The following is a 20,462-nucleotide window of genomic DNA, read 5'->3' as shown; positions in this document are numbered from 1 at the left end:
GTCTAAGAGGAAACAAATTGATTTCTTAGTGTACACTCTTCACACAATTTCAGGTACAGATTCCATATCAATCCTTGGCCCACTGCAGTCTTTGTTAATGTCTCTGCTGGGATTTCTAGGCATGGACTGTTGAGGTTGAGGGGGCTTGTCTTTTACTAGCCCCAGGCAGCACACCCTAGGATCCCACATCACACAGCATTTTCTCAGATGTGAAAATGTGAAATCCCACATTCAGCTATGACATTCGTTTGGCCAAGGTTTGAACAGTCATTACCTTCTGTCAGTTGTTGATTCCAGGAGGAAAAGACACGAGTTCAAAAATGCAGGAAAAAGTAGTTTAAAACCACTACCATACAGCAAGACATTTCTACTTTGCATAACTTAAAAGCAAAAAGATGTTTCAGTGCTGTCCCTTCCTCACTTTTTGATACATTTGTCCCACTGTTTCACCTTCAAATCCTATGCCTCACAGAGATTGTAATTTTGTGAGAATATTAACTAATAAAATTGAGCTTCTGTACATACCTAGGCAGTGTAATTGGCTACCTTTAACAAAAATAACTTTTTATTAAATGCCAAAATTTGTGATGTGTTTAATCTATCAGTTTTTAAGATATTTAGATCAAGAAAAGTATCTAAAGAGACAAACAATTCATCAATTCAATTATTTTGCAGTTGAATGTCTCAATGATTGATCAATCTATCACACATTAAAGCAAGAGACTGAGAGCAAATTTGGGTCCTACTTGAATTTGTTTCTTTCTTCACGTTCTATCCTTTGCAACCTTTCTTCTCTTTCCTGACGCCGTCGTTCTCTTTCTGCTGCCAAGGACTCCTGGTGCTGCCGAAAAGATGATGTAAGGAGACCACCCAAAGCTGGCCTGCAGAAAAGAAAGATCAGATTTCTCAGTGTCACTTTTATTGATTATACTGGCAAAAAATGAGTAGCAGCCATGAAGCAAGTAACATAACCCAATCAGCAGAATGACATGGCAATATTATGTTGAGATCTTTCAAAGCATTGGCTAAGCGTCTTCTTGCTGAACTGATTATAGATTCTGAAATGAGCTGAAGAAAAACAATTAGGGTAGGCTTCCTAAATAGCCAAATTTCTAAAGCACAAATAAAGTATGTGTAAAAATTCTTCAGTCTGTTTCAATTGCAATATTGTCTATTCTTTTTTAACTTTATAATCCTGTTAATAGAAAAGCTGAATCCTGTAACGGATTTTTGAAATTTTAAAGGAAAAAACTGTTATGCAATGATGTTAAAAACAGATGTGTCACAAACACCTGAGAATCCTCTATGCAGAAAAACAAAAGTAAGAGAAGATGTCAGAAGAGCCCTAGAGAATCCAAATGCTCTTGTAAGTATCAGGCATATTTTTCCTTAATAAATTAATAAATTTGATTATCATGATTTCCCTGCTACATGTGCTGTAAGTGCAAGATGAATCTCATATTCTAATATATCAGTAAAACACAAAGGGAGAGTCTTCTCAAACTATTTTTAAAAACTAACAGAAATGATGGCCTCTACAGTAAAAACTTTTCAAAGATATAAAGATACTTTTACATTCACTTATAGTTTGGTGCTGACATAGATTTTTTTATTGGCTTTACTCTAAGTAGTACTTTGTCTGGGAGAGTGGGTCCTGTTACACAACCCTCCCCCAGCATGGTGGTATTGGTACCACCAACCTCTGACACGGCAACTGAGTGACCTCAGAGTTAAACATGTCTTTCTGTCTCTTAGACAGGAAAAAATCTGAATTGCACAGGGTAGCTTTATACAGATGCATACTGATTGAATTAGACTGATAAAATCAAAAAGACATAACTCATGTAGAGAGGTTTCTGTGCATTGTTGTAACATGAGTTTTGCAATGAAAGGATTAACGAGAGAAATAGATACTGCCTTTTGTGTAAAAAGAAACTAAACCCTGTCTGCCTAGAGGAAGGTTCCTTAACCAGTAATGAGAACCTGAATAAATTTTCCTTATTTTTAAGAACTCAGACCCTCTCCCTTATTTATTTACTTGCCTATGGCTGCACAGTATAGGCATTTAGCATAATGGCACCAATTCACTAGTGAACATAGGTGCAAAAGAAGATAAAAATATTAATGCAAACCTATCTTCCCCAAGAGTCTATGTCTGTATAAGCAGGAACACCACAAAACATAGCCATTTCAGCCCCACTGGCAGCAGGGCAGCATGAATATAATGTCAATAATTTCAATAAATTGAATTTCAATATGTCATATCCCACCCGCATAAACATTACATAAGATGGTATAAAACTTGATATTCTGTAAGAGTCCCTGCTGGCACTCCTCCAAAGCTACAGTATCAATGCTGGATCACACTCAAAACCATAAAAATTTCTAATATGCTTCAGCACTAAGAAAAGGGGGAAAAAAATCCTCAAACCCTGACAGTCAAGTACGTGTGGTGAATTTTCCCTTGAGCATATTTTAAATTGATTTTAACTTTTGACCTCTTAGTGCATGTTTCAAGAGAAAGCTCTTAGCAAAAACAGTAGCACCACTGTACTAAAATTCAAAAGCTAGAGCTACATCCCTGTAGTAGCACAAAAAGCCATGTCTATATGGTTGGATATAACATCAGAAATTACTTTTGGAAGGGGAAAAATGAATTCTGCCTCCATGTGAAGATATATGGAAATTAAATAGGAGAGATGGCAAAAGAGGTTCCCTATCAAGTGTTTGTTTTTATCTGTTTTGTGTATTCAGCTTGATATCCCATCCTGCTCAGCTGCCATGAAGTCTGCAAATTCCATTTAGAGTCAAAGGCAGGTATGGCTTAAAAGAAGACGGAAGGAAAAATAAGGGGAAGGATGGGGTGATGATGAGAGACCAAAAGAATGATTGCAAGCCTGCACATCATCTAGCAGGTTGGAAGCCTTCAGCTCTGACTGAGCTCTTTGAGGCTCTACAATAAATGCACATTCTTATGCAGGGGATTACAGGGAAATCACATGGAGATGCACAGCTTAGTCCTGCAGATGGAATTCTAAGCTAACCCCGGTAGTAAAATATCTCCACACCTTGTTTGGAGGTTTGATCTAGCATAGTTTGGCTAGCATTGCTCACTGTGATAAAATGAGCAGATGTATGAAGACCAGCATCACAATCTAAATAGAAGATCCACAGCTGTATGTCCAGAAAAAAAGCCAGTGTCTAAAGAACTGAAAATGTTAGCTGGCTATCTCTTCAAAACTAATCAAATCAACAAAAATTTGTCAAAACTTGTAATTCCCATATTTCCCACTGATTATGAGTGTGTACTTCAGCTGAATTACAAGCTGTGAACACACATACAATTCCTTTGTCCCAAACACAGCCCTATCATAAATGGATAAGCAAGAAAAAGGGTAAAAAAACTTCTGGCATTGAATCAAAGGTGATAAGAGTTTTTTGCATGAAATGGTCACATCTAACAGTCCAAGCTGCCAAAAGGTACTGTACGTAGAGGCCATAATTAAACAGACAGGAGCACGGTCAGCTGACCCCTTGTGTGACACTGACTTCTTGAAGCACAAATAGTCAAGGTTTTGGGTCTTCAGACACATTTAGAAAAGGGCTGGCAAAGAAACAGCACTGCCATAGCTGAGTTAGTCCTCTCTTAGTGGTTACACCCACTTAACCACACACATCTGCCCTCGGTGGGGACCACACCTCACACCAAATGCTGAGACCAGCTGTCTTATGAAGCCTCTTCAACTCACAGCCTCACTGCAGATATCAAACACTGTAGCTCAACTGGTCTTTGGGTGCACCAATATTCTTTTTAATGTGAACTGCAACTGTAAATGCACAGTTTTAGTATTTAGTAAACTCTATTGATAATTTCCTACATTAGCATAAACTAAACCTGGGCTAAGCAGGTTACTTTCAGGGTGTACAAACCTGTAAAGCAGCCAGAGGAAAAACAAGAATTAAGGGGTATTCATCTCACATTCTAAACAAATTGAAAAGGGATTTGTCTATTACAGTTTGTTGACAAAATCTGATTTTTATTTCTGTATTTCCCTGGCAATAACACTTAAAGTAAATGTTCCCTTTCAGTGAGCACATACTTAAATTGCAAATGGCAGCATCATTGGCCAAACCAGTTGGTGGGAAGGCTTGGGCTTAGCCATTGGGTAATTTTGTTGCTTTGATGGTGTTTGAAGGGTGACAGTGCCTTCAGGCCTCATGAATTTTTAGGTCTTATGGCTGCAGGCTGCATTTTAAAAATGGATAAGCAAGAAAAAGGCTAAAAAAACTTCTGGCATTGAATCAAAGGTGATAAGAGATTTTAACAGTAAAGAGAAATTTGAATGCTCAATGAAAGCATAATAGAGCGATCATTCGCAAAATGGGGTTACAGCTAATATATGCCAGCATTTTAGTGCTGGTGTCATATGTTACCAGCTGGTAATATCAACCATTTGTTCAGCTCCACAAATACAATCCAGAAGGATGCTTACTCTGAGTACTATTTTTAGTCTTGTAGAGAATGCAAGGCTATTAAGAATGGACTGTTAATATAAAAAATGTTAAGAAAAGCTTTCTTATGCCTGCTGTTAAGACCAGTAAAAGCTAAACAAGCTATGTTATTACTTTCTCATTCCAGAAAGAAAATACACAACCAGAAAGCATCTAGGTCTGTGGATTTGTGAATAGAGCTCCTCACCACAGAATCAGGACACAGGGCCAAAGAGGTCATTAGTAACTTATCTTACTGGAAGAAGAGATAGGAAAAGGAAAGAATGGGGGGTGAAGGGGGGGGAGGGAAGAAAAAAAGGCAAAACATAGAGATAGCATATGAAGCCAAAAGGTTGACTGTAGGCCAAAGCTCTTCTGAATAAAAATTCAGCTAGTCTGACCTACAGCATTTAACACAGCAGTGAATTAGTAATCATTATTATAAACACCAATTCATGCAGACACAAGATCTCTCACACTTTTTTGCAAGTTCTTGCAGTTTCCTGAAAATACTCCATCACAGACTATACATTGTGAAGGGGATTATGTGCCCTGAATTACCCTAATCTTGTTGCAAACTGAAGAAAATATTTCAGTCTTACTGAAAGCTTCAAACGTTCTTCATTCATGTAAGCTCTGAGATACTATTTTGTGGCTGCCTTTCCCTCTGTTTGGTTGAATTTTTAAAATTTTCTAAATAGAAATGGTTATCTCCTGGAAGAATACAAAATAGAAATGTATATTTTTATGAGCTAAAAAAAATATAGATGACTTACGAGAGGAAATCCCTTTAGGTCAAAAGGTTAATATTCAGGATTGTTTTTAATACAACGTGAGGCAGAGTCCTTAATAATTTTAATAAGGAAGCACTAATTACCTAATTTTGCAAAGTGCTCCTGTTCCAGCAGCCATGGGAATGTTACAGCGAGGGTACAAAAGTCGGCAGCTCCCACTCGGCCTTAAGTAACTCTAAAGTCTCTTGGCTTCAACAAAATAAATCCATTTTCCAGCTTAGGAAGAGACAAAGTGGGTGGCAAAGCTGCCAAGAGCCATATTGCTTTTCACAGTTACAGAAACTCCCTATGTGTTATGTCTCCCTACATGACATGGCAAATTCAAAAACATGTTGATACAAGACTTTGCAAACAGACTAAACATTACTTAAGGAATCTTTATGAAACTTCTCTCAAAAATAAACATAAAATTGAGAGCTAGAACTACTAATGCTTACTTTAAGAAAGAAATTTGAGAATGACCAAGGGAAGAACTGATTAATGTTAGACTTTTAAGTTGTACAGGGGACTACCCAAATTAGAACCACAGCAGGACAGAGCAGCACACAAAGCCTGGACAATGCACAAGGACTTTCTAAATACACTCTCCTCTTCCAGATGACCTCTGCAGCTTTTACACTGTGCTTCTGTCTTTCTCCAACCTGCAGCTTCTCATCCTCATCTGAGTTACACCTTGCCTGGAAGTGACTTGCAGAGCCCAGGTGTAGATCAAGGCAAGGTGGGTGAGCCCTGAGCATCAGCACTGCACATGGCATGTTCAGCCAGCAGCACTCTGCAGTCTGAAACCACAAACAGTTCATGCTTCTGTTTAAACATATGCCCTCTGATGAAGTCCCCAAAGCTGCAATCAAGAATATTGCTTACACAGTAGTTTGACAAGCAGCTAGGCCAGTGTAAGCCACCACTGCTTCCCAAACTGTAAATCATCAAGTATTTCCTAAGGCCATTTTTCCTCTTAAAATCTCAGCAATAAAGTTGAGGCTTTTGCTCTGGGCCACTATTATCAGCTACCAAGCTATCTGTCCCTCATTATGTTACTCAGAGTGAGAGATGTGCTTGGCAGTTACCACAAGGAAAAGTTTCTGGTCTGAGAGCCCAGAAGTACATACAGAAAGGACAGAAAGCCAAGGAAAGAGGAGCAGTTCTTGGGAGAGCAGCAGCTTTGCAGGCTGTACAGCAGGTTGTGTTTCATAGGCTTTTGTTTTACCTTCATGCTTAACAGCTGGAGGAAGGGAACTGCAGAGCACAAATTAGGGATAAATGGCTAACAAAAAAAAAAAAAAACAAGGAACCTGCCAAGAAGCTTCATCCGGCAGCATCTCCCTGGTGTTGTCAATTACTGAAACCTGGGTTTTTTTTTTTTGGTTTGTTTTGATTTGCTTTAAAGAAAGAAATTTGAAAGAAAGGACCAGATTTCCAGCAAATCACTATTTCAGGCACCTGGAAAGGGAATAAAACTCAAAAGAAGAGTATCTGCAGACTTTTGCTGCACTTTATGCTTACGCTTCAGGTATGGTGTTTAAGTGCCAGAGGAGAAAAAAAACCACCTATAATCTAGGCATGCTAATCTCACTGTCTGTGATCTGTTTTAGAAATAAATGTTTGAAGATACATTTCCTTTAAAACATACAGAAGAACATGGAAATGAACACTAAATATTCAAGGCCCTGCATCATGGGAGCACAAGGAAAAGTACTGCTGTAGATCACAAAGCAAGTGAGATGGAAAACATATTAAAGAATGTGAAATATATTTAATATCTCTTAAGCCTATTTGCTAACGCTCTGGAAAAGCTGGAGATGCTTCAAACAGGAATAAGATGCAAACACCATAGCAGGCCTTTACCAGGCTTGCAGATTTGGAAGAACTTCTGAGGGACCAGCCAGAGGTGGAGAATAAGTTCACAGAGACTGGCCAAGAGCCTCAAGAAGGAGGTTTGCGAGCTGAACTTTCTGGCATTTGATTTAACAGATAGAGGTGAGACCCTGAACCCCAGCTCCTTTGGCAGGAGTGCCCCGAGAAGGCTTTCTGAGCTAGGCTGACTGTACTACTGTTTGACTGTCCAGCCCAGGGGGAACCACCTCCTGGCAAATGCATCAGAAGAAACCCACCCTGCAAAACACACCAGCAGGATATTTTTCTGGTGGTGGAATGAATTAAAGCTGGTGCTGAATTTAGGAGCTCTTGCTTTGGAAGTTACACTCCTTCATGATCTCCTCGAAGGATAGCCATGATCACCAGTGCAAACACTTCACCACCAAAAGGACACTATGAGGGGGTGTGAAGCTTTGCAAGTAACAAGTTTGATGTCCTGTGGCAGATTCCAGGCTGCAGTTTTAATTGGAGTGACTGTCTTAGATTCTGAGTCTCACAAAGCAGTCTGGCTAGACAGAAATATCCTACGTGTGACCATAAGGCATGGAAATGCAGACTAGTCCTACAACACATTCTGCCTTCAGTCAAGGGGTCAACTTGGAGAGACAGAAAAATGCTTTTCCTCCTGATGTGTCTCAGTCATGCATTGCTCTTCCCCTTTGTTATTAAAATTTATGAGGTTATGAGATTGATTTTAAAATTTTTTTATTAACTGAGGAGAAAGAGTTAATTGTGATTTAAGTTGTGAAGAATGGGAGCACCGTATTTATGGAGCAAAGCACTCTTTGGCATTAGAAAACAGGCAGACTGGGTTATACTTATGCATTAGGAGCGACTTTCACAAGCAGAGAGATACAAGAGAACTGACACACACCTTCTTCTCTCCCAATGAAGGGCTGAACAGAAAGTGCCCTGCAATTTGCCCTCCTTCAGCAGGATTCCCATGGCTGCAATATTCACTTCACAAACATGGCTCTCCACAGGGGACCCAGGGAAATGAGAGAGAACAACAGCATGGCAAGAAGTTGCCAAAAGGGTGCAGCTGTATTTAGAAACAGTAAAGTAAGCCCTTTCTTCTGCTGTACAATCAGAAATATATAGATGATGTGGATTTCAAAGAACAAAATCCAGCTACTTTTGCACTGACTTATACTGCTCTTATGATTCTCTACTGATCTCAGCCAAAGAGGGTTTTAAAAGTATGAATGTCAAACTGTCAACCACGCTGCTTCTTTCGACCTAAGTTGTGGCTCTTGTTTACATAAGCAATATGCAGCTAAGGGTTTGAAAGGCCTGTCAGGGCAACTGAATGGAGCATGAATCACTGTGCTGGGCACTGCTCTAAATGCTGCTCCTTCCTTCCTCCTCATTCTCAAAGGTCAGATAAACGGTACCAGGACCTGCATCTGAAGCTCTTCCCGGCATGATAAAAGACAGGAATCTTTCTTGGAAGGCTTTGCATAACTGAAGCACAAGCTGAAACTAGAAAACACACCTTAGAGCTAACCATAGATATGCATCTGCTTCTTATCAAATGTCTTCCTCTCCCCCCCACTCACATCTTTTAACTTTTTTTGGGTGTTTGAATCCATGTAAATTTTTACCATCAGGAGGTAGGAAATAGTGTTTACATAATCTGAGGCACACACCATTCATAGAAAACTGAAAACCTCCACAATACTTTCCATTTACTAATTAATGCCAAGCATTGCATCATGCACTACATGGCTTACTCTCCAATAAGCAAATTCCATCCGTCAGTCTCTACATGGGCACTTCTTCAGTGCATATCTTTCAGGACAATGAAATTAAGGAAGGCTTCTGCCCTTCTTCAAAGCAGTCAGTACTTTAGAGCTTGCACAAGTATACATCTGCAGTGGCTGCACTCTCAAAAGAACCAGAGAATGCAAAATGGCATCTGAAACTGTAAACTTAATTATCTTTAAAGAAATAACTGCATCTATTCAGCAGACAACACACAGCCGTGTTGTACACACATTTTTCATGCTTCTTAGAGACACATATACAGGAAGCATCAGGCTGTAACATCACTCAAATATAAAAATGCAGGAACCCTTGTGAGTTCATGAACTACCATGAACAGCAAGCTGCAAATTTAAACAAGAATACAGGGATTTTTATCATGTGGAAAGCAGCAAACATAACCTGGAGGAAAGACAGAGATGCAATGCTGAGCACTGTGTTCAGTCACTTACAACATGTAAGAGGGAGCTGGTAGTTGAAGGTAGAGATCTTTAGAGTTTCAGAGAAAAAAGAAAGATGAGGTGCGTTGGCTGGAAGATGCTGCTAGAAAAACTGGCTTCAAAATATAAAATATTTTCCTAGCAGTGATAAGAAATATTGGAATATTTTCAGGAGAAATCATGTGCTGCCACTTGAAAACACATGAGAGTACAGGGGTCTTTCATTTAGCTTCTGTGAGACCCATTATAGGTCACAACAGATGATTGCAGAGCTCCCCTCTGGCCTGACTCTCCATGAATCTGCAAATTTTACAGCTTCATCCTGTGGGGCCAAGGCATTTTGGCTCCAAACCAGCAAGGCACTTACGCAGATGCCGAAATGAAAGCTGGCTTTCCTCACTGGAGCAGGGCCAGCACCATCAGCCTCTTGCAGGACAAGCCCAACCATCTTTAGCCATCTCAGCGTTTGACCACTTTGGGGTTTCTTTGCCACAGTAGCAATCAGAAGCTTACAAGAGCAGGAGCTTGAAAACCTTAAACTTCCAAACCACCGGGATACTTTTAACTCTTGCTTATCTTGCATCAATTTTGCTGAGGTAAACAGGGGTGAGTATGCTGGTGTAGAGGTTTTTATTGTGGTTGCACTTGGCAATAATTTAATTGAGATCAGAAAAGACAAATCGAGGCAAGGTACTCCAGGAAGATGAGCAAATGAAAAACAATGCCTTTCTCCAAAAAGAAACTTAATCTAATTACTCTCTTGAAAAAAAGGATTAAATCAATATGTCATGGCTACAAATACATGCATGCTGGAAGAACCTAACTTGAACCATTCTGAGTAGCAGTCTGGAAAGGATGTGAGGAATTAGGAAGGTTCAAACATATATAGATACACAAACACACATACATTTACAGAAATATGCCAAAGAGTCATTAGCAAAAATTAACTGGAATACAGAACAAGAGTCCTGTACAGAGCTGTTTTAAAGAACAAGAGTCCTGTAAAAAACCTTAAGTTCAGAAAACAGGATGGAAGATGCACTTTTTATGAATTACAGGCCAATTTGGAAACAAACAATCCAAACCTCATCTGACCTAACTGGATATTATTTACATTATTGTATCATATTATTGAATTAAATTAATCAAAAGCTTTTACCTTTCCTTCTTAAAATCAGCATGATATCCTTTGAAGCTGTCATTTACTCTCAGGCTGTAACAGATAGTTAATTTCTTGTGGTCCAAGCCTCTTGCCAAGAATTTCTTTCAAGTATCCATAACATTTTCCTATTTTTTTTCTTCCTCTAGTACCTTACATAATTCAAAAGAGTATTTTGATTGTTCGAAACATTTTTTTTTGCTAGTTTGGGTTTGTCCCCCTTTAAATTTTTTTCTTAAAGCAAGCTGATAACTGTTTGGTTATTAGGAGTTTTCTTTAGCTACAGTAATAAATGTTTTGCTTTTGATGAAATACAATGAGATTTATCACATATTTTGAAGAAAAGACAAAATTATGGCCTAGGAAATTCTGAGCTAAGCACATTTCCAAGATTTTGCAGTTGATTTAAAAGGATAGAAGTGAAAATAGATCTATCTTAATTTATTTTTAAAAATGGAAAGAGAGAAAATTTTAATTCACCTTTTAATACTTAGAACAGCTTATGTGCAAAGCAACTCTGCTTTATCCATTTAAGTAGAAGAAACAGAAGTGGGATGGAAATACAGACAACCTTTAACACAAAGTCAGACAAAAAGGCTTGAGAACGAGTGGGAAATGAACATATTTAGATTTTTTTTCCATTTTTTCCCAATGTTAAAGAAAAACTGGCTAGAAGTTATTTCCAATACTCATTCAGAACAGCTTACATTTATCTCCTTCATTCTGTCTGCAAAAGGAACTGTTGTCAAAACACTGATTAATTTACAAACCTGTCAGATTTGGTCTCCTGAGGTGGTGACAGAGTTGTCCCATAACGAGTAGTGGGCGTTGTAGGGGCACTCACACCAGCGTAAGGTCGTGGAGAAGAGTAAGAGCTGCTGCCATAGCTATTGTATCTGAAGAAATGGGAAAAAAAGAAGGAGAAAGGGAGAGACAGAAAAACTCCATCAGCAAACCGGTATGCAACAATAAATCCTCTTGTTTACGGGGTGGTAATGACTCCATACCCCAGAAATTTTCAAACAGTCACCTGAAAATGTTACTCTATTTCCAAATATGCAAACAATCATGTACTCTTAATATCAACCATGGCATGAACATACATGATGAATCAGTGAACTATTGGCAAGGGAAATAATGAGAGATTTGAATGGTCCTCCCAAGTGACAACTCAGAACAGGAATACTTGAATACTGCTCAGTTACTCAGAATTATTAGCTGTTTTGGGAGTGATATCCAGCCATTATAAAAGGGATCAAACCAGCCCAAGACAGCAGTATTCATATCTACTAAAATTAAGGAAAATGGCAGCACTCCTGAGACATGATCTGAACATGGGCATCCATGACTTGCAAATGCTTGCAATTTAAATAGAAAAGCAACCACATTATTTTCAATTAAAGCCAGCAGTATTTTCTTCCCCCTCCCCCAACATAAGTAATAGCTTATGTGCCATTTCTTACAATGCCTGTAAAAAATCATCACCATGGTTAAAAAGACATGTCTCCGGAAGCACGGCTTTAGAAATTTCTATCAGCCCTTTTCTCCATTAAAAAACCCCATAAACTCGCTTCACTTCAATGTGAGCTTGCTGATCAAAGAGAAATTATTTCCAGGACTCCTGGAATGGCCACCTCCCCAGAGTCCTTTCTATCAATGTTTTCATCCTGCCTCCTGTACTGAATAGAAAAGGCAGTCATGTTGCTTTGCTGTGCCTTTTAACCATTGTACTTAAACAGCATGTCAAAAAAAGATTCTTGATTTGGGAAAATGTTAATATTTCTCTCTTTAATATTGTTCACAGAAAATGCCATTTTCCCACATGGAAAGCATATGGTGCTCTGAAGACCAGTACTCAGCAAGGTCAACTCATCCAAATTGCAAAATTCATTTCAGGAAATAGAGCGACATCATTCTCCTTATACTTCACAAGGTATAATATATCCTCCTTCACCATATCTTTTCTCTGATGCTTCTTCCCTCGCACACATCAGCACTAAGTAATTTCACTCAGCAATTTTATTTGAAAAGCCTGGTTGGTTTCCTTCAGCTCCACTTAGCACACTCATCTAGCCATGCAAAATTTCATTCAAAGTTTCAAGTTTTTCCTTAGGGTTCCTGCCAAGGCCCATGTTAAAACCAGAGTAGATTTCAGCTAGGTGCTTTTATAACGGAAGGGATCGTGCCTTAGAGAACATATCCTCTGGAACAGCATTTCCAGGTTAATGCTTTAGAAAACACCCCCCATTCCTCCTCTGTTTTTGAGACACTATACTGACAAGCAACAGGGAAATAATTTTGGAAAAAACTCTAACATGCATGTTTCTGAGCCACAAAAGGAATTTTGCAGGAAATAATTGCTGTCCAGGTCTTCTTGTCCTAGAAGAAAACTAACAAGGAACTGGAGATCAGTGGTCACTGGAGACCATGTAAGTGGACAGTGTGGAGCTTCTCTGGCAGCAGACCTAGCTTGGGTCTTCTCTCTGACAGGCTCAGCCCAGGAAATGTTCTGACTGTGCCTGTACTGACTTACAGATGAGTAAACTCCACTGTCCTGATAAGAACTCAGCGCTGATTTGGTATGATCTGACAGAAACCTCCATTTCCATTTTCATCAACTGCAAGGAGACCTTCTTATCAACCACTGCATGCGCTTCTCTTCTCCTTTGCCCCATGAAAAAGCTGACATAGAGCAGAGCCCTTTTTCAGACCAAGGGTTTTCAATTAGTCCAAAGAAAACTCCCATGTAAATGGAGGGAATGTACCTCCTATGGAGTCAGACCAACAACGATTAAAAAAATCAAATTCAGAGGGACTGGTCTGGACACAACATCCTACCAAATTTAGAGGAACATTGAGTTGCTGTAATAGGAGCAAGGCAAGACCAGAATACCAGGTTAAGTCTGTATGCTGTACTCAAAGTTTATCTTTCTAACCTTCCTCTGGTACTGGCTATTGCTTCCATTTTCCCTTCTTGTCTTATGTACTAGTGTGGATGCAATAGTCTTATCCAGCAGCATTCACCCTCAAGACATTTTCCTCTTTTACGGGCATATTATTGAATAAATTGTGCAGGCTTTGCCCTCCTTTTCCTCCAGATAAACCTGGAAGAATCTCCATCCACACCCCCACCCCTGAACCTCTGTACTAAATGAAAGCAGAAAAGATGGTCAGAGGAAAAAAAAATCACTGCAGAAATACTGAATATTTCAGGAACAGGAGGTATTTCGGAATCTACTCTCTGAAGTTTAACAGCAGCAGCAATGGGAGACTAATAAAAGAGTGTGAGAGGTCTAATGGAAAAACGCACCTATGAAGGAAAATGTAAATTTAGAGGAATTCCAGTGTTCAAGTTGCAGGTAAAGGAAAAATATGTGAACTAAGTCACTTGTCAACAACTACTTGGATTTATAGACTTTTCAGAAAAATGAAAAAGGGACAAAACACACCCACTTATTAGGAGAGAAAGATCAAAAATTAAAAGGATCAAAAGAAGCAAAACATTTGTTCACATGCAGAAACTCAGAAGGACTGCTGGAGAGAGGAAGAAGTAAATACGCATGCAATATAAATGTACATTTTCAGCACCTAATTCAAACAACACTGACAACTGTAAGAGACAGCAAAAAATCATCAACCTCTTCAAGGTGATTCTCTGTCATTGTTTTTAGTGCTACTTACTGTCAATTTCTTTCACTTGAAAACAGATGAGACAAAACAATATTTTCCTGTTTTATTTTAGAGGGGTGGGATGGGGAAATTAAAGTTAAAAACTAAGATAAACACATGAGGAACAAATAAATTCAACAGATGTTGTGGAGATAAAACTGTCTATTCTGAGTGCTATGTTATCTTTATAGGTCTCTTATTACAAGCATGAGCTGAAATTGCACATGAGATGGACATGCACTGTAACCAGACAACAAATTTAGGATTTGGCAGTTCAGCCTTTGAAGCCAGGACTTCACTCGTGAATTTCAAGTGCTGATCTGACCTCTCTTGATTTTATAGCAGAAGAGCTCCATTAATTTTCATGAAAACATATCTGCAGATTACATTGTTGTAAATGAGAGCAAAATGGTGCTCCTTTCTTGGAAACCATGGGTTATTTACCCACTCCTTTATAGAGGAGGCCAGGATATTTATCAACTACAGACCTGGAAGAAGAGTAATGATGTCAGCAAAGGCAAGGGGAAAATATCAAATCAAAATACAGGCTTACAGGACTAAAATTAGAAATGGTATATTCTGGAAATAATACAACACATAGAGTAGCATTATTAGCACTGTAAAATTCTTGAAAGGTTTTATTAATTTATCTAAAAATTATTGTTAGCTATATAAAATCTACCTGTTTTCCCTCATCATTTCTGCTTCCTTCTCTTTCACAGATGCTGGAGAGTCGTCAAAGTCATACGAGAAGAGGTGAAAAGGAGTGTGTGGTACATAAGGCAATTTCTCCACTGTTGGAGATGCCTTTGGAGTAATGGATGCTGAGGAATTTTGGGGAGAGCTCAGCAATGCTGTTGCAGGTGAAGATGGTGATGAAAGGACAGAATTATGATGAGAGACAGATGAGTCAGGCACAGAAGAGGAGTTGCTAGAAAAGCTCTTTGCTCTAGAGCAGGTGAGAGGCCTCTCAGCTGGAGAAATGGCACTGGAGACAGCTGAAGAGTCAGAACACTGTGAAAAGCTTTCCTTCACAGCCTTATGCACATCTGGAACCTCACTGCAGGAGGAAAAAATCATTAGAAAGGGAAGCAGAGAGAAAAATGGGGCGAGGGGAGATCACAGATAGTATCGCTTTCAGGGAAAAAAAACCAAAGAAGAGTCAAACAAAAGTTTCCACAATTTAGACAATCATCACATCTTTTTAAATAAAGAGAACTCACATCTTTGTATCCCAGTGGGATTCTTCTTGTGGCTGGAAATACTGGGGAAAAGAAACAACTCATTCTAAAGGAAAAGAGGGGATTTAACCTATAGTCTTCAGAACTAATTTTCATGAGCCTTTTCACATCTATTTTTGGAACAATCTTCATATATTTTAAGTTAGATTGTAAACATTGTCAGAGCAGTACAAAGCAGACTGAGCACACTGGAAAACACTCCATGGAGTACAGATGATTCAAGATACAATCTGCAGGACTGCTTCTCCAAGTCCAGCTATCTTATATAGATATCTCTACTGTCTGATATCTGGCTATCATCCTCCCTGGGAATCTGATCTTTTTACTAAAATTGTTCATCCAACATAGATGAAAATAAAAAAAACCTAACACTGTTCTGTAAAAAATCAAGTTTAAAATAATTTCAAAAGCAACACTTTAACAAATATTTTTCTAGGTATGAAGGTACTAATTTCTGGTTTCTCTTATTTTCAGCATTCCATGCTGGTCTTTCATAGAGACTTGCAGAGTTTGCATCAAAGAAAAGAGAAAACACATCTGCTTTGCTCTCCTGAAGGCAGATGTTGGTGAGTGACAGAAGGCACAAAGCAGGTGAGAAGCCATGGGATCTGCACTCCAGGGTGTCTGTTTTCACTAGGAACTCCAGCACAAACACTGTGCATCGGCTTTGGGCTGGATTATTGGCGTGGCTGATTTCATTCTCCCAAGAGCACTTCTGCAATCCCCCAGCCGGCATGGAAGGCCCAGTTCTTATTTGAGGACTGTGGACTTGGCACAGCATAGGCAACAAAACTAAAATTTATGTTAGATATGTTGGGATCTTATGCACTTAAATCATCAGGTGTATACCAGGTAATTGTTCTCTCAATGGAAAATCTGGAAACCTTCATCTATCACACCTGCTGTGCTTGACAGGAGACACTGAAGCCAGGCCAGTCCTACCTGTCAGCATCCAACACAAATAGCCACGTTACAGATAATTTTTTTAATGCTACAGAGACAGTGAAAAAAAGGTTCTTAGGAAAGTCATGGGAATATCACCTAGTTATCTTAAAGAGATAATTATCTTAAAAAGACCAATGACCTAAAAACATATTATGCTCTTCACATTTCTTAATGAGGCTCTTCCTCACTTTTTAAAGCAATATTTTAGTATACTCATGAGATTCACCAGTAACTTGTGTCTTAAATTTGACTTTTAGGAATCAGATTTGAGGAAATTGTCACTTAATTTTGAAGTTTCAGGCAGCTATTGGCAAGATTTGCAGACTGGAAGATAATAATAACAAAAGTACAGTATTTTCTTTGGAATTCACACATTAAACAGTTTCCTTTCTTCCTTCTGTGCTGTACAGTGTCTGCATGAATGTGGTTTATGTAAAAAAAATAAAATTCCAATCTCATTTGCTGAGTTGCAAAGCCAAACAATTTAACCTAAATCAAATGGCTGTCCAGAATAAAGAATACATTTTCTTGCTTTCAGTTTATTAGGATCAAGTTACCAAATGCCAAATACATATATATATATATATATATATATATATATCTCAGAAATAAGTGGAAAATTTTTACACAAGAGTATTGATAAGTGATAAAGCATATTGATTGGTGATTTGCTTATATCTGTATATATAGATATATGGGCAGATGGGCAGACATTTATAAAATTTTATATATACATATGTATGTATGTATATATATATAAAATATACACATGTATATCAGTTTTGCCTCAAAGTAGTTCTTTGCTATTAAAACATGAACAAAACTTATATGGAATCTAAGGCAGCATTCAAAAAAATTCAATTTACTGCATAGCAACAGATATTCCTAATAAGGTAGCAATTATAAGGTAGGATGAAAACCTAAGAAATCAATTATAAGGTAGGATGAAAACCTAAGAAATCAAACAACATCCTCAGTTAAGCATTGTGGCGTGTCATCACTGCCTTAACTAAGAAGTTAAACCAAACCATGCTAAAGTTATGCTTTTCACTAAAGCTTTTAGGATTTGTGAGTATTACCTAAAGGGAGTGAGTGCAGACAGTTCATAGTGCACTGAACCTACATAATTGAGTGTTTCTGTTAGCACTGCCACCCCCCAGCCCCTTCCCCAAAGCTTTAAAATGCAAAAATATTTCTGTGGGGAGTGGCTTTAACAGCTGATCAAGGAATGTGAGTGAAAAGGTGGATGCTGCTGCACACTGTGCTGGTGAGTTCATGCCAGAGCCTGAAGAAAAGGTGGAGGGAAAATGCTGAATCCTGGTACCTGGCTTTGACCTGTCTATTGGCCTCTTCCTCCCCCTCATCCTCAGTATTGGGCTCTGTGACTGGCTGTTCTTCTTCTTCCTCTTCATACTCGTCCTCTCTGAGGTCAGACCAAGGAAAGAGGCATGCAGTGGGATGGAAAGAAAGAAGGTGGAAGAGAAAACAACATGAGCCCCAGGAAAAGAAATGCAATGAAGTTAGAAATGCAAGGAAGAACCTGATGAAGTTATGGGCCTCTTATGTTAGTCCACCTAAAACTTCCTGCTAAGTATGTGTTTGCAGAAGTATGTGTTTGTTTATACTGATATAAAACAGTTATCCTCTCCCCTATTAACATTTTTACTATTATTTTAAGATTCAAAGCTGCCATTGATTTTTCTTGAGCTTTACTTTCCGCTTGCAGCTGCCCTACCTGCAGAGGCATTAATGGAAAGCATTCATGGCAATAGCAATGTTCAACTCATTAGTCATTAAGTTGTGCCTTTTTGGCCTAAAGGACAGTACACGCTGTGCTGGTATGGGACAGCTGGCACTGGACATCACACTTCCTAAATTAAACCAAATAAAACATTCCTGCTAAGTAACCAATAGCTCAACTGGAAAAGAGAACAGGGTGAACCACTGAGTTAGAAATAACAGAGACCAAATCAGTTCAGGACTATTAGCAAACAGCAATATTAAGTTATCAGATGCCAGTACATGAATTATTTCAGTAGAGTCATTACTATGGTCAAAGCAGGCTTCAGTTCAGCAGTAATTCTGGTAGAAGAGAAGTGTAAGTCATGCATAAAGCCTCCACAACCTACAAACCACATAAGTAAAATAGGAAAACAATATTACACATAATGGAAAGGCTACACTGTCTGCCTCCCATCCCTCGTATCTATGCTTTTCACCTTCCCAAATCAACAGACTCACAAAAGATATATTTGCAGTTGATACAGTTCTCCACTTGATTTAAAAATGTATACACCATTAGGTTATGCTCCATTCAAAAAGAAAAACATTCAATCAGTAATGAAGTTTGTAAGACACTTATATTCCTTGCATTTTCCTGAAAGCTTGTTTTCTTGTCTCTGATTCTGAAGGGATGCTCTACGGCTTTTTCCATTTAGAATTAGTTTCCATGTTATAAGAATAATGAATATTTACAGTGTGAGATCACGAACTCATTGAGTGCAATGCAAAGTGTCAATCTAAAATTTCTTGCATTTATGTGGAGTTACAGAATAACCAGGCAAATGGCAGCGCCTGGAACTTTTCCAATACTCTGGCAAACATTTACAGAGTGAACAATCTCAACCATTCCAAAAGTGGCTTAGAGACATAACCATCTCAGTTGTCATCTCATCATCAACCTGTCCTGCCCACAAATATGCGCCTCCCTTACATTGACACCTCTCAACTTTCACACATTTACTCATTTACTGGAAAAAAGAAAAGAAAGAGTTGCTCCAGGGAGCATTCATATAATCCCTTCTTACTAGCTCAAGCTCTGCTATTTCCTATGAAGGGAAACCTCTGTATCTGCTTGTCCTACAGCACTCAGATTTAAGAAATAACTCATGAAGCTCTATAGGATCGTGGTTGTCAGTTTAGAGTACAATGCATCCTGTAATGCTGGCAGCACAGCTATTGCTTATATCAACAAGAGTGTCCCCATTATTGCTGTGTTTAAAGCTCTCACCAGGATTCCACATTGATGATGTCAAAATTTCTCCTCTCCTCAATTGTCTCAAAATATCAAAAATCATTTGTGAAATACTCATTTGATATGGTGTATCTAATTAATTTGAAAGAATTCTTTGATAATTTATTCCACCTTATGAGGGCATGGTGAAAACAACAGGAGTTTACACAGCACCGATAAAGGAGCTGAAAAAAATTTTAGAGATTCCAGAGTGATAATTCTTCTGTCATGCCAATAACTCCTTCCTCAAAGGGTCCTTGAGGTCTCGGTCAAACTCTCAGAAGAAGCTTTGATTGTAAAGTTCTTTTTTTTAAGTGCAGGAGTGCAGGAACTACATGGCAAGTGGTTGGAAAAGCCAGAGGAAGGATCTGGCTCTGTGTGACTTGGTAGCCGAGATGATCGGTGTGCACAGAGGCAGGCACACCCTCCAGTCTGGGGAGACAATGTGGTCAAGGAAAACTTGCGCAAAGGAAATGACTGATGGCATAGCAGAGATACTCAACACTCTTTTAGCAACTAAACTCAGTTTCAGAGTCCTTGAGTATCCCCAGAAGGGGGCTCAGATACAGATCAGAGAACAGGGGTAAACTCACAGGCAGGAATGATGTATGTTCTCCTTTTAAACACAGCAGCAGTGGCAGTCATTTCAGTCTTGTCAGAGGATAGATATTCTGTCCAACAAAATAGGTAGTACCTGCTAACTAAATCTTTCCTAAGGGTAGAAAAGGAACATTTTCTTGTGAATATTTATTAAAATGGGAAAACACTAACTGGAGTCAGGTGCTCAAACACAACAGCAGACAGGTTTGTGAACTCATCTGAACTGTTCAGAGTTATGTGCTCATTTTTGTATGCAGTGGAGAAGGGATGGTGTGGAAAAGCTCATTGTACCTCTCACATACAGATGCAAATTTGGAGTCAATGCAGTAGTGGAATTAAATTAAGAGAAAAGGACCCATAGGGAGGTTTCCAATTAAATGAGGTTCAGAAGCCAGCATGGTATTTAGTAGTGCAGAGGAATCTATCCCATTTACAAAAGGAAAATATTTGTCCAGTGGCAGGGAAGAAGGT

The 20,462-nt window shown here is 38.8% G+C and overlaps 1 protein-coding gene across 10 annotated transcripts in view; it reads right to left on the bottom strand.

Moving 5' to 3' along the window:
- Positions 1-20,462, bottom strand: part of FHOD3 (formin homology 2 domain containing 3) — a 378,395-nt gene that overhangs the window by 80,321 nt on the left and 277,612 nt on the right. For 6 of the 10 annotated variants that reach the window (XM_064705583.1, XM_064705585.1, XM_064705584.1 and 3 more), the window contains exons 11-13: positions 17,703-17,801; positions 11,294-11,419; positions 747-881 (exon numbers count right to left, since the gene is read on the bottom strand). In XM_064705583.1, the coding sequence (XP_064561653.1) occupies positions 747-881; positions 11,294-11,419; positions 17,703-17,801 (360 nt within the window). Of the gene's footprint in view, positions 1-746; positions 882-11,293; positions 11,420-14,874; positions 15,253-17,702; positions 17,802-20,462 lie in introns of all 10 variants that reach the window. The other 4 variants (XM_064705589.1, XM_064705590.1, XM_064705591.1 and 1 more) reach the window with 2 other exon arrangements.

Source organism: Zonotrichia leucophrys, chromosome 2 (assembly GCF_028769735.1).
Source record: "Zonotrichia leucophrys gambelii isolate GWCS_2022_RI chromosome 2, RI_Zleu_2.0, whole genome shotgun sequence".
NCBI classification, from domain to species: domain Eukaryota; kingdom Metazoa; phylum Chordata; class Aves; order Passeriformes; family Passerellidae; genus Zonotrichia; species Zonotrichia leucophrys.
The sequence above is the reverse complement of the archived record's forward strand: the minus strand, read 5'-3'. Positions and strand labels throughout refer to the sequence as shown.